The sequence below is a fragment of the Ostrea edulis genome, chromosome 2, assembly GCF_947568905.1.
Source record: "Ostrea edulis chromosome 2, xbOstEdul1.1, whole genome shotgun sequence".
Lineage (NCBI taxonomy): Eukaryota > Metazoa > Mollusca > Bivalvia > Ostreida > Ostreidae > Ostrea > Ostrea edulis.
Window position 1 is genome coordinate 19,148,074 of NC_079165.1, and position 14,150 is coordinate 19,162,223.

General features: G+C 36.1%; 1 protein-coding gene across 4 annotated transcripts in view; it reads left to right on the forward strand.

The window, feature by feature from the left end:
* LOC130052147 (uncharacterized) overlaps window positions 1-8,721 on the forward strand; it is a 23,196-nt gene extending 14,475 nt beyond the window's left edge. For all 4 annotated transcript variants that reach the window (XM_056156298.1, XM_056156296.1, XM_056156300.1 and 1 more), the window contains 5 exons: window positions 61-157; window positions 274-412; window positions 3,628-3,712; window positions 6,793-6,878; window positions 7,349-8,721. In XM_056156298.1, the coding sequence (XP_056012273.1) occupies window positions 61-157; window positions 274-412; window positions 3,628-3,712; window positions 6,793-6,878; window positions 7,349-7,381 (440 nt within the window). In that variant the 3' untranslated portion in view covers window positions 7,382-8,721. The remainder of the gene's footprint in view (window positions 1-60; window positions 158-273; window positions 413-3,627; window positions 3,713-6,792; window positions 6,879-7,348) is intronic.
* Window positions 8,722-14,150: the final 5,429 nt, after the last annotated feature.

Consider the following 14,150-nt stretch of genomic DNA (forward strand, 5'->3'; position numbering starts at 1 on the left):
AGGAATTTTTTTTTTTTTTGGTTAAATCATTATTAATTAAGATTTCCTTCAAAATTACAGACTACTTTTTTGTTCCGATGGAAGAGTTTGAAAAAATGATTAGTGAAGGCTCATTTTTGGAGCATGCCCAATTCTCTGGTAACAGATATGGCACAAGGTGAGTCTAAGAAACTGAATTTTATAAATGAGCCATGAAGTACCTATATACATTATAAGCAGAAGAGTGGTAGAAATTCAAAACAAAATTTTAATGACATTTTTTTCTGGTTTCAGTAAGATGGCAGTGGATTTGATTCAGAGATCTGGAAGACTTTGTGTGTTGGATGTTGAAATAAATGGTGTGAAAAACATTAAACGAACAGATCTAAATGCACAGTACATTTTTGTTAAGCCACCATCATTAGAGGCTTTGGTAAGATAAATTATTTTATTTTTCTGTTCTTTGTAAATTTCATGATCCCAGGGGTAGGGGTTTTTGGTATTAGGGTGGGGCCAAAATGGTCAGTGATTAAATGTATTAACTGTTACAATATGCCAGTTTTGAGATATGAGATCCTCTGTGTAGGAGGTGCATTTAGTGGAACTTTGAATGACTAAGTGGGAAAGAGTGGACTTATAATCGTTGAGGAAGATGATAAACTATTAAAAGCAGTTTCTATGTAAATGTTGAAAATTTAAAAAATGCTATCAAAAGTAATACTGAGCGAAGCTTGGACGGGCCAAGGGCCCGTCCGCGAAGCAAGGCTCTAAAGGTAACACGTATACGTAAAATAAAAAATGAGAAAATCTGCAAATGAATACAGATAATCTCTATATACGTTCACTGAAAATTTCGTGATCCATATGAGCGCCGCCATTATGCTTTGTTCATTAGTTGCTTCTACAGTTATTCGTGTTTTAATTTTGAATGCCAAAAATACAAGACTAACGTGCAATTTGTAATTCAAACACCTAGTTTGTTAAAAATGAATGGTGTGATTATTATTGTTAGTCTTTAGCCCATCATCAATAATAGTAATACGACTAAATAGATGAACGAGTTCATGAGTTTCTTTAAATAAAAATATACGATATATTTACGCTTACTTTTTACCACTTTGAATTTATTGGTTAATTTTGTTTTGTTTTAACTGTCTTTTAAATTGCAAACGGGGTGTATTGTTGTTTATAATTGTTTGATTTGAAAGAGAAAAAATGTCGAGGTTAAATGTGACGTCACAATGCATGATTTACGTCGGCTGGCGTTATATTCCCCGCTTTAAATGAATAGGCGGATCCTGTAGAACTGTTATCCTCGTATATCCCCCTTTTATATTTAGATGTTATTGGACGTTTAGTGCAAGGAAAATTTCATAAATAATATATATTTTGAAATGAATTATTGTTTATAATTGTTTGGTTTGAAAGACGAAGAAAAAAAATTGAGGCTACATCTGACGTCACTTTGTACGGTTTACGTCGGCTGGTGCAATATTCTCCGCGTTAAAGGAATAGACGGATCCTCTAATTATCCTCATAGATATCCCCCTTTGATACTGGGCGTTTAGCGCAAGGGGAATTTCATAAATAATACATATTTTTAAATGAATTGTAATTTACTGTACTGAACAGAATTATGACTATCACTTGGGACACGCCATTGACCATATCATGCTTCGCTCAGTCCAACGGTCACACCGTATACATATTATTTTACTGAAGTGGAAACATAAAAACAATGTCATATTTGCAAGTAATATCCTGGATATGATACATATGAGCAACAAAATAACATATGATAAGATTTTCGTGTATTTCATTATATTCCCTGAATACTTATCATTTACTTTAGTTTGTGTATCAGTTGAATTCAGGTGATGAAACTGCATATTAGAAACTCACTGAGCACATTCACTTACGCAGTGATGAATATTTGTCCTACTCCCACATGTAAACGAATTGTTTTGCACCTTATTATGTACGAGAGTTCTCCAAAGGGAAATAACTTGGACATATCTCGAAACCTGCATATTGAAAATTTTTTACTTCTTGATAACTGCCATTCCAATTTTTTTCAAATTTGATATGGAGTATCTTTTTTAACAAGGGGACATAAATTGTAAATTTCAGGACTCCTGGGCCTTAGGGGCAGGGCAAATACATGTACTACCAAACATTTATTAATTTTCTAAATTAAAAATTAATTTTTTCCATAACTGCACATCTGTAAGAAAAACTAAATGCATAGTGATGTAAAGCAGGAAGGTGTCTACTAAAATTTGTAAATTTCATGATCCTCGGGGTAGAAGTTCTGACTCCATGTGGGGCCAAACTTGGTATACAGTGTATATTTGTAAAACATTTAAATAATATTGTCTTTAATGCTATTGCATGATACTGAATTGAAATTAAATGGATAATATTTAGAAAAGTAGCCATTTACCAAAATTGTAAATTTCATGATCCCAAGGGTTTTGGTTCCAGGATGGGTCCAAAATTACCATAGTGATTATTGTCTTTATCATTTGAAAGACTTCTTTTAGGTTGCTGATATGGTATAAAAATGCATCAATCTAATTAAAATCAGATCTTCTCTAACCGTTACACTGGAGAAGGTGTAATGGTGAGAGAAGATCTGATTTTAATTAAATTGAAAAATGCATATATAGGAAAAAGCAGAAAAGGATGTACCAAAATTGTAAATTTTGCAAACCAGGCTTTTGACTGTAGGACGGGTCCAAAGTATTCATATTGTGTTAATGTTACATATATTTTATCATATTATTTAAAGTATTTCAGTATAGGCACTTTCAGAGGCATTTAAATTTTAAAAGAACACATCTTGTTCTCTACTACTGCTGATCGAATATTAGAATTTAGATTAAATATGCAGAACAGAAAATTTTTCCTAGATTTCATAGCCCTGGGGGCTAGTGATACTTTTAACTGATACTCGGGTGACTGATAAGGCCTGTGGGACTAGTGATACTTTTAACTAATACTCAGGTGACTGATAAGGCCTGTGGGACTAGTGATACTTTTAACTAATACTCAGGTGACCGATAAAGCCTGTGGGACTAGTGATACTTTCAACTAATACTCAGGTGACTGATAAGGCCTGCGGGGCTCGATCTTGTTTACTTCTTCTCCAGAACCACTTGACCAGTTACAATGAAATGTGCCACAAAGCATCCTTGAGTAAATGAAATTCAAGGTTATTCAAATGAAAGGGCATGCCTTCTTCCGAGGGAAAATATTTTAAATAGTGAAAACAGAATGGGGTGCTAAATAAAAACTTATTACAGCCACTGAAATGGAAAAAAACACTCTTGTGAAATTTTTGTCATATAGTGAGACTCCATTAAAGGCCAAAATAGAGGTTCAAAGTTGTGCATTGGAATAACAGGAAAATTCTTGAAAAATCTTAAGAACAACACGAGTACAATTTGTCAAAATGATATGCAAGAATCTTCATGTAGTGTAAAATCATGATGCACAGGTAGAGTAACAAAAAGGGGTATAGCTGGGATTTAAATATTTTACATGGGGGGGGGGGGGGGGGATGTGTGTGCAGAAACTTAGGTGAATGATGTGATCCATGGGCCTTTTGTTTTAGTTATTAGGGAAAGCTTGTATTTATCATTTCAGAGAAAAAGACTAGAAGGAAGGGGCACAGAAACTGAAGAATCATTACTGAAACGCCTTAATACAGCACAGGAGGCACTAGAATATGGTAGTTAATAGATTTTAGTCCCCTACCGGTGGAGCTGCATGAAGGGGAATTTAGTTTTGCCTTCTATCCATCTGTCTGTCTTTCTGTCTGTCATTCCGGCAAAACAGTTTTACACGCTTTATTTTTTCATGCTTGCAGATATCCATTCTTATTGGTACATTGCTCTACTATGACAAGTTACAGATCAAGTTTGAATTTGTTACGGACCATACATTTTTTGCTGAATTATGGCACTTGGAAGTTAGAAAATTAATGCAAATACTCAGTTTTCCACACTTTTTTAGCTCAGTGAGCTTTTCTGATCGCCTGTTGTCCGTTGCCTGTCCATCTGTCTGTAAACTTTTTCGACTTCTTCTCCAGAACCAGTGGGCCAATTATAACCAAACTTGGCCAAAAGCATCCTTGGGTGAAGGGCTTTCATTTGAAGGGGAGATAATCACAAAAATAGGGTGGGGTCATTTAAAAATCTTCTTCTCAAGAACCACTAGGCCAGAAGAGCTGAAATTACATGAAAGCTTCCTTACATAATACAGATTCATGTTTGTTAAAATCATGCCCCCCCCCCCCCCCCCCCCCCCCCCGGGAGGGTTGGATGGGGCCACAATAGGGGATCAAAGTTTTACATACAAATATATAGGAAAAATCTTGAAAAATCTTTTTCTGAAGAACCACTGAGCCAGAAAAGCTGATATTTACCTGAAAGCTTCCTGACATAATGCAGATTCAAGTTTGTTAAAGGCATGGCCCCTGGGGTAATATGGGGCCACAATAGGGCATTGAAGTTTTATATACAAATATATAGGAAAAATCTTTAATAATCTTCTTCTCAAGAACCACTGAGCCAGAAAAGCTGATATTTACATGAAAGCTTCCTGACATAATGCAGATTCATGTTTGTCAAAATCATGGCCCCTGGGGGTATTATGGGGCCACAATAGGGGATCAAAGTTTTACATACAAATATATATGGAAAATCTTTGAAAATCTTCTTCTCAAGAACCACTGAGCCAAAAAAGCTGAGATTTACATGAAAGCTTCCTGACATAATGCAGATTCAAGTTTGTTAAAGGCATGGCCCCTGGGGTAGTATGGGGCCACAATAGGGCATTGAAGTTTTATATACAAATATATAGGAAAAATCTTTAATAATCTTCTTCTCAAGAACCACTGAGCCAGAAAAGCTGATATTTATATGAAAGCTTCCTGACATAATGCAGATTCATGTTTGTTAAAGGCATGGCCCCTGGGGGTATTATGGGGCCACAATAGGGGATCAAAGTTTTACATAGAAATATATAGGAAAAATCTTCTTCTCAAGAACCACTGAGCCAAAAAAGCTGAGATTTACCTGAAAGCTTCCTGGCATAGTGCAGATTCAAGTTTGTTAAAGACATGGCCCCTGGGGGTAGTATGGGGCCACAATAGGGCATCGAAGTTTTATATACAAATATATAGGAAAAATCTCTAATAATCTTCTTCTCAAGAACCACTGAGCCAGAAAAGCTGATATTTACATGAAAGCTTCCTGACATAATGCAGATTTATGTTTGTCAAAATCATGGCCCCATGGGTATTATGGGGCCACAATAGGGGATCAAAGTTTTACATACAAATATATATGGAAAATCTTTGAAAATCTTCTTCTCAAGAACCACTGAGCCAGAAAAGCTGAGATTTACATGAAAGCCTCTTGACATAGTGCAGATTCAAGACTGTTAAAATAATTGACCCTGGAGGTAGTATGGGGCCACAATAGGGGATCAAAGTTTTACATACAAATATATAGGGAAAATCTTTAAAGATCTTCTTCTCAAGAACTATTGAGTCAGAAAAGCTGATATTTACATGAAAGCTTCCTGACATGGTGTAGATTCAAGTTTGTAAAACTCATGACCCCTGGGGCTAAGATGAGGCCACAATAGGGGATCACAGTTTTATGTATCATTAAATAGATTTTTTTTAAATCTTCGTTTTAAGAACCATTTGGCTAAAGAAGTTTACATTTGCACGAAAGCTTCCTGACATAGTGCAGATTTAAGTTTGTAAAAATCATGGTCCTCGGGGGTAAGATGGGGCCACAGTAGGGGATCAAAGTTTTTACATACAAATGTATATGGAAAATCATTAAAAATCTTCTTCTGAAGTATCACTGGGCCAGAAAAGTTTACATTTACATGAAAGCTTCCTGACATATTGCAGATTCAAGTTTAGTAAAATCATGGCCCCCGGGATTAGGTTGGGGCCACAATAGGGATCAAAGTTTTATAAGCCGATATACATAAAGGGAAAATCTTTAGGTATGAGCCAAGGTGACTCAGGTGAGCGATGTGACCCATGGGCCTCTTGTTTCGTCATGCATGCAGGTATTCATTTGATATCTGGTGCATTGCTTTACCATGAAAAGTTACAGATCAAGTTCAAATTGTTCCAGTCCATTAATGTTTTACTGAGTTATGGCAATTGAGTCTTGACTTTTATTTAATGGAACCTCGTTATTCTTGTACACAAACTGTTGACATACGATTGTTCACACAGAATAATCTTGTACACAAACTGTTGACATATATATGATTATTCACACAGAATGTTACACAGACAAATTGACTTGGGGCCGGTAGTGAACGTATATTGCTATGCAGTACTTACAGAATCCTGGTTGTGTATGGATTCTTTTGATCTTACCACTTCTTCTTACATTTCAAAAAGATTAAGACTTATCTGACCATTCATTAATGTTGTGTATGTCTGCTTGGTGTCCTTTTTCCTTTGTTCATACATTTTTCAGAAATGTGTTCCTCTGAAACCATTTAGCCAATGTGAACCAGTTTTGTTTAAGTTAAATTTCCATTTTAGCTTTGTGGAAAATACATTCTCTTTATAAAAGTGTCTAGATTCATATAACTATACTTTCTTGAGACAGCATGGAATTTTAGCGAATAGAAGTGGTTTCCTATAGTATAAGTTTGGATAGCCAAGTCATTAGGGTATACATGTACTTAATTTGTTTATTGTACAGCCCACTTTGCTATTCATTTGGTCAAACTGTATGATACTAATGTTTATTGTTTTTTTATGGACAGCTGACCAGCCAGGTTCTTATGACCACATAATCGTTAATGATGATATAGACGTAGCATATGGTCATTTAAAACAGGTTGCAGTTGCTGTAAGTACATCTTCAAATACATGTTTCGTTATCAAAATTTTTGCACGTCTCCAACAGGGACTTATTTACATTAATTTTATAATCATCAAATCCTAGTAGTAGATCAGTTTGATTAATCAGGGGCCCGTTTATCATACCGTTCCGCAACACCACCGACGAGCGCAGCTGTTTCACTGACGCTCCAGTTTTCTTTCCTCCCCAGTGTCTGCACGTCAAAGCGTCGGGTTTCGCGAGGTATCTATATATGTTCATTTCTACAGCTTCATGCGCTGAAGAGTTCCATATACGACTTGCGACAAAAGAATTTACAATATATACGATTACGATACGTTTTGTAAAATAGTCCTACGATCTGTCGTAAGTTCTTCAAATTTATGACTTAGGACTTTACAAGATTTACGACTTTTTGTAAAACGGGCCCCAGGAGTTTAAAATATTGCAGCACATGACTCTTGTGTCTTTTGTTTCAGGCCATGAATTCTATCTCAAACGGAAAAGATTAACATGACTGGAAAACAAACCAAGGGGCAAATAGCAATAGTTTTATGACAGTTCCAGGGACCATTGAATTAAAAATATATTTGTATTTTATAGTATATATACTTTATATCTTTTTTTTAGATAGGAAATGTCTATTTTTGTTTGACTTGTACCTTCTGATATTCTTTTTCTTCGTATATTTATTATTTTGTTATCCATGCGTACAAATCTGATTGAAGATTCTAGTAGAAACATAAACAAAATTAATGTTTTTCTTTGTAAAGTTAACAAATCTCTGCAGAACAATTTAAATAATAGTAATTCACCTGACTTGTTAACTTCTAGATCTAGTAAAAACCGGATTCTGTAATTCACCTTTATTAGCAAGTTGCTTGAGCACAAAAATGAGATTTTTTACGTAATATTACAAGCCACTCACAAGAATTTGTGTCTTGCTGATTAAAACTTGTTATTTTCCAGTGATTGTCAGATTTGTACATAAGACTGGTGCCTATGAATTATTGTCAGATTTGTACATAAGACTGGTGCCTATGAATTATTGTCAGATTTGTACATAAGACTGGTGCCTATGAATTGTATTAAGATCTGATCCCTGGAACCCTTGGCCTGTTCTTCGGTGTAATACACACAACACACACCTCCCCATTCTCTAACCCTTCCATAAATGTCTTGGTACCTTTGAACATCCAGTTTGATATACACATACCATTAAAGGACAGATAATCACCCTTTTCCATGGTCATGCTTCTGTATTAACTCCAGTTTTCGAAATCTGTGCATGGTGTGTTTTAATCTTGATCTTCATGCATGTTGCAATTTCTCGCTGTTTTGTCTATTAATAAATGTTGGGTGTTGAAAACTTTCTGGAAGCCTTAATATACACTGTACCTCCTAGTTCCCTTTACGGACCCTAGGTCCATTTATATACCAACCCTCTTCTATTTTCTTTTTTATTATTAATGTTTTATGTACATGTGTTAGGATATTATAGAAATTTATGTAATATTTGTACATATAATATACTGTCTCTACTTTTGTATATTTTCTTTTTGAACATTCTTTTATACTGTAAAATTGTTCATTTTCATGAATGCTAAGGTTTTGTTGACTTTGTACAATGGACATATCCACAGTTTTAAGACCTCCTTGAACATGAGAAAGTCAAGAGTAAATATTTATTAACCACTAATTCACAGGAACATGATGTATTTTCCTCAAACCTCAAAACTTGGACTTAGGAAAATTTGTGATTTATGTTTTAATATATGTACATCAGTGGATTTTGAATACAATGTACTACATTTTGAAAGTTTTAAAGTGTATATTAAATGTGTAGTGTACAGTATTTGTTCCTTTACTTGGTTACGGTATTTAAGAAATATATGGGTTGTTTGTTCGTATTGGTTTCCTAGAATACAGGTGAGAGGTCAGAGTCATTAATGAGTACAAGATATAAGCTACATGTACATATACATTTATTCTCCAGATTGTCCAACTTCCCGGAATGATGCCCTGTATTAAGTCCTTGGTTGACATTGAGGTTAAGGATAAAAATGAAAGTTGCAATTGTTGACTTTTTGGAGAATATTTATTTGCATACAGATCCAAGTTCTTGTTGTCCCCTCACCAGGCATTGCAAGGGTGGATATACATGTAGTAAGTAGTAACAGGCTCGTTATTGTGTAGGCAAGTGTGTAACACTGAACTTGTAGACACTCTACAGGCCACATTTTATTCTCAAAAGATTTGATAGGTCAATGTTGCTTTGTTATCAAGAGAGGGAGAACCCCTGATTTTGGGGTCAAGGGTACCATGCAACTTCATAGAAAAAGCTCGTAGAGATGTGTCTTGCCATGTGGAGCTCTTCATGGTTTGGTTAAATGTGAAAGCACAAAGGTCGTGAGTTCAGTTCTTTATCCTAATTCTGCGCACAGGCACCGGAAGTATGGACACTAACCCCCCCCCCCCTTCTGATTTTTTTTTTTTGACGATACATATGTAATTTCTCTGAAATGTGTGGATTCCCTTTTATGTAATCGTTCCACGCTTTAAGTAAGCTTTAGAGATTGACCTTTTACGGGTATAATATTTTTTTATTATACCGGTAATCTCTAAAGCTTACAAAAAGCGTGAAACGATTACATAAATTGAAATTGGGATGAGATAGACAGGGAGCCCACACATTTCGGAAAAATTATTGGAAAAAAAAAAATCGGAAAGGGGAGGGGGATCGTAGTGTCCATACGTTAGGTGCCTGTGGTTCCACATCAAACTTATTTAAATGTGCAATATGAAAAGGTGAAGATAACGAATAGTGATCAATCTCAACTATAAGGAATACAAAATTAAGAGTTGGGCAAACACAGACCCCTGGGTATACCAGAGGTGGGATCAGGTGTCTATGAGGGAGTAAACATGCCCTGTTGACCGGTCACACCTGCTGTGAGCCCTATTTCTAGATCAGGTAAACGAAGTAATCCGTTGTCAAAATCAGTGTGCAAGAAAAGTCCAAACAATTTGGTACATGTATATTGAAACGCGTCAGACAGCATTTGACCCAATGACAAGTTATATTGGCAAACTAATTCAAACTATCTCGGCATATAATTCTTGCCTTATGCAAAAATTCTAAACTGCGCTTGATATAGGAATATTGCACTTTTTTGGTATGCTTCCATTATCGGTAGGAGTTCCATGTATTTAACTCATTAGCTAAAAGAGGCTCAGAACAACGTTTCTTCCTAGAATCCTATGAGAGATCAACAATATTGTCGGGTGAATACCTTCGTTGCGTACACAATGTAAAGGATTCAGAAAACGTATTTTTAGAAGAAATCATTAACATCCCCCCGCCCGCCCCAGGAACTCTCCTTTTATAGCATATGGATACCTAAAGTAAACAAATCGGAAACTTTTTTACCCCATTTTGGAAATTTACAGGGGCATCTCAATACGATTCATGGGAGATAAGGTGTAAAATTCTTGTGTTAAAAAAAAAAATGGTAAAATGAAAATCGAAGTAAATCGGCGGACATCAATTTTGAATTGGACACTGAGTAAACAAGACTGGCAACGTCAACTCAAAATATTACTGACTTTCAAGGTTAGGTATGAAAAGAAAAGATGAAGATAAAGAACAGTGATCAATCTCATTACTCCTACAAGCAATACAAAATAGAGAGTTGGGCAAACACGGACCCCTGGACACACCAGAGGAGGGATCAGGTGCCTAGGAGGAGTAAGCACCCCCGTCGACCGGTCACACCTACCGTGAGCCCTATTTATTGATGAGATAAACGGAGTAATCCGTAGTCAAAATCAGTGTGTAAAGAATGGCCTAACAATTGGTATGAAACACTCCAGACAGTCAAAATGTCATGATTTCAAAAGTTCGTTGAGTTCCGATTTCAATATCACTTGTTGGAATGTTACCTTAGAATAAGTGTGGCTTGAACTAATAGTAGTGGCTAGCTTTAATAGTCAGACCATAGAGTCTGATATATAAAAGACGTAATAATATTATGTCTTAGATCAAAGTGTCTTACAATACGCCATGTTGCGAGAGAATGCCCATCTTCCAGAGTCAAGGATTTCTGATCCGCTTCATATATGTGTACATGAAGCGGAGCGAATCAAAAACCCTTGACTCGGGAAGATGAGGAATGTCCACCTCGGAGGAACGAGATAATTCAAGTGAGCAGTCTATTTTTTATTTCTGCAGGCGCTGTGTGCCGTACTTTTCGTTTTACATGTACTTGCAGTTAATTGAGGGTTGCCGGGAAAAAAAATCTAGATCAAAGCGCAAAGTTACCAGGTCTCATATTGTAATAACATGGTTTCTGGATAAAAATCTATATATAGCATTTGAGCTTTATAGATATGTATCAATCTAGGCTGAAGAGTCTGACTTGCGAATGAACCTTGCGAAAGTTCCCCTCATTGAGATATTTATTTTGAATTAGTCACAGCTGTAAGGAAATAATATCTATATCTATCTATCTATCTATCTATCTATATATATATATATATAAGGTTGGGTGTTATAATTGTTTGTTTGTGCTTTATATTAAATATTCTATACAATTGCATCGAGAGATCCACTCTCCTTATAAAATATCTTAAACACTGAATGACACAGCGACTGTGTGGGATTGCATCAGTGTGTATAAGTAGCGCTTTAGGAGCATAACAAAGCTTCCTTTAACAAGAGGCCCAAGGGCCTAGAATCGCTCTTCTGATAAATTGTACAACCCCACCATTTCTATTCTTAGCCTCTTAGTATTCTAAATCTTTAGTTAAATCCTAAGAATTCAAAAAAAGTAGGTCAATGTGACCTACTTTTTGGTCTACACATTTTGAGAACCCAAGAAATATCAACTGACAAAGTTTGATGATTTTAAGCCAATTAGTATCTGAATATTGAAATATAGCTGTCAAATTCCAATCGTAGGTCATGGTGACTTACTTTTTGGTCAGCGAACTCCGAACATGCAAGACCCATCAACTGACAAAGTTTGATGACTGTAGGTCAAATAGTATCTGAAATATATAAATATAGCCGTCCAATTCCAAAAGTAGGTCAAGGTGACCTATTTTTTTCGTCAACACCCTTCAAACATGCAAGACCCAACAACTGACAAAGTTTGATGACTGTAGGTCAAATAGTATCTGAATTATATAAATATAGCCGTCCAATTCCAAAAGTAGGTCAAGGTGACCTACTTTTTGTCAACACCCTTTGAACATGCAAGACGCATCAACTGACAAAGTTTGATGACTGTAGGTCAAATAGTATCTGAAATATATAAATATAGGTGTCCAATTCCAAAAGTAGGTCAAGTTGACCTACTTTTTGGTCGAAACCCTTCGAACATGCAAGACCCATCAACTGACAAAGTTTGATGACTGTAGGTCAAATCGTATTTGAAATATATAAATATAGCCGTCAAATTCCAAAAGTAGGTCAAGGTGACCTACTTTTTGGTCGACACACTCCGTTGACTCAAGATGCATCAACTGTCAAAGTTTGATGATTGTAGGTCAATTAGTGACTGAAATATATAAATATAACTGTCAAATGCCAAAAGTAGGTCACAGTGACCTACTTTTTGGTCAATACACTCCGGAGACTCAAGATGCATCAACTGACAAAGTTTGATGATTGTAGGTCAAATAGTGTCTGAAATATAGTAATTTAGCTGTCAAATACCAAAAGTAGGTCACGGTGACCTACTTTTTGGTCGACACAAACCGAAGACTGAAGACGCATCAACTGACAAAGTTTGATGATCCTAGGTTTTACAGTGCCCAAAATATGCATCTAAAATTGAAAATGTGAAATTTGAATATCTGCAAAATTCAAAAAGTAGGTCACTGTGACCTACTTTTTTATAAATATGTTTCAAGGCCTCAAGATGCATCAACTTACAAGATTTGATGATTCTAAACCTCTCGGTATTTGAAATAACAACTTAAAATATATCTATAAATGATAAGCCATAAAATTCAGAAAGTAGGTCACGGTGACCTATTTTTCAGTTGACGCATTTCAAGGTCCCATGATCCACCAACTGACAAGTTTTGATGATCATAGGCTTCAAAGTGTCCAAGATATGCATCAAAATTAATTTTAAAATAAATACCTGCAAAATTCAAAAAGTAGGTCATCGTGACCTACTTTTGAGACAACTTGACACAAGGTCCTAAGATGCATCAACTATCAAAATTTGATGATCCTAGTCCTTATAATGACTAAAATATCTAAGATTTAAGGAATTTAAAAAAAAATTAAATTTAGGTCAATTTTGAAGTGACCTTGAGACCACGCCCTCTGCCCCAAGGTAATGCCTTGAACAATTTTTAATCTACAACATATCCTCATCCTTATGTGTAAGTTTGGTGATAATCTGCCCTGTGGTTCTTGAGAAGAAGATTTTTTAGCAACCACTATTTTTTTTTTGTATTTTCCTGATTATCTCCCCTTGTTAAAGGGTCACATCCCTCTATTTAGTATGTATGAAAGCCCTTGGGCCAATGATACCCTGTAACAAATTTGAAAAAAATTGGCCAAGGGGTTCTTGAGTTATAGCCCTTTTTCTAAAAAGTTTACGCACACCGCACAAATGGCCATAGCATTAGCTCTTTGAGCCTTTGGCTCAGAAGAGCTAAAAAGGGAAGTCGTTGTACGGTCGAGTGGACCAACGCACTGGTTTGACAATCTTGCTAGGCGGTGGGTGCCGTACGTCGCTGGTTCGACCCCGGGCTGGGGCGAAAATTTTCAGTACCTAATTGTGATTATTTAGTGCTTTATATATATACAGTACACGACATGAGTTTTATGCGTGTTCCACGCAACGCGGTGGAACAAATTTGCCCCAAACACGGTGGACCTTTAAAATTGTCGGCACTTTTGAAGTCCTATTTTTCCGCGCGAGCTAGACATTGAAGTCCACGGAGGATCTCCGTGGATGCCACCTGTACCTCCGTCGATGCCACCGTGTACCTCCGTGTGATAAAACAAAGAAATAATTTCCGAAGTGATTCACCCAAAAAACCTTTTCGCTTGGCCAGTATGCATGCCCCCACCCCATTACTTATTTAGAAATTAGCTATAAATCATTCAATTCTTGTAATTGTTGTTTAATGATACGTTGGTGTTTTCGGTACATATCCGTATGTAGACTTCCCTGCAGACGTTCACATCTTTTTATGAAACGCCCAAATTCTCGACATCCTGTATATAAACACCTGTGTTATTCCTACCACTCGTCG